Source organism: Myotis brandtii, unplaced genomic scaffold (assembly GCF_000412655.1).
Source record: "Myotis brandtii unplaced genomic scaffold, ASM41265v1 scaffold247, whole genome shotgun sequence".
Taxonomy (NCBI): domain Eukaryota; kingdom Metazoa; phylum Chordata; class Mammalia; order Chiroptera; family Vespertilionidae; genus Myotis; species Myotis brandtii.
The window spans coordinates 2,873,351-2,874,406 of NW_005359352.1; the positions used below are offsets into that span (position 1 = coordinate 2,873,351).

The following is a 1,056-nucleotide window of genomic DNA, read 5'->3' on the forward strand; positions in this document are numbered from 1 at the left end:
CGGGGGGCCCCCGGGCCCCGCCGCCCCCGCCGGTGTCCACATGGCCCTGAGCCACCGCAGCCAAAGGAGATGACGCAGTGACTGGCCCGCTCAGAACCGCGTCCACTCCCGAGACCCACGACTAACGCATTTCCATCTTGTCCCCAGCTTGTCAGGCTGCCCACGAGCCACGTCAGCCATGAAGAAGGCGAAGCTGTCTGGGGAGCAGATGCTGACCATCCGGCAGCGCGCCAGCAACGGTAACCCACCCGCACCACCCCCTGCTGCCCACCCCCACATCACCCCACACCACCACCACCACCCACACCACATCACCCACACCCACACCACTACCACCACCCACACCACCACCCACACCCACACCACTACCACCACCCACACCACTACCACCACCCACACCACCACCCACATCACTCACACCCACACCACCACCCACACCCATCACCCACACCCACACCACTACCACCACCCACACCACTACCACCCACACCACCACCCACCCCCATATTACCCACACCACTACCACCACCCACACCACCACCCACATCACTCACACCCACACCACCACCCACACCCATCACCCACACCCACACCACTACTACCACCCACACCCATCACCCACACCCACATCACTACCACCACCCACACCACCACCACCAACACCACCACCCACACCCCCACCACCACACACAACACCACCACCCACACCACCACCCACACCCACACCACCACTACCACCCACACCACCACCCACACCACTACCACCCACACCACTACCACCACCCACACCACCACCCACATCACTCACACCCACACCACCACCCACACCCATCACCCACACCCACACCACTACCACCACCCACACCACATCACCCACACCCACATCACTACCACCACCCACAACACCACCACCCACACCACCACCCACACCCACACCACCCACACCAACACCACCACTACCACCCACACCACTACCACCACCCACACCCATACCACACCCACATCACCCACACCCATACCACTACCACCACCCACATCCACATCACTACCACCACC

General features: G+C 63.1%; 1 protein-coding gene across 13 annotated transcripts in view; it reads left to right on the forward strand.

Moving 5' to 3' along the window:
• MYT1L (myelin transcription factor 1-like) overlaps positions 1 to 1,056 on the forward strand; it is a 305,434-nt gene that overhangs the window by 299,673 nt on the left and 4,705 nt on the right. For all 13 annotated transcript variants that reach the window (XM_014540575.1, XM_005867251.2, XM_014540567.1 and 10 more), the window contains one exon: positions 148 to 239. In XM_014540575.1, the coding sequence (XP_014396061.1) occupies positions 148 to 239 (92 nt within the window). The remainder of the gene's footprint in view (positions 1 to 147; positions 240 to 1,056) is intronic.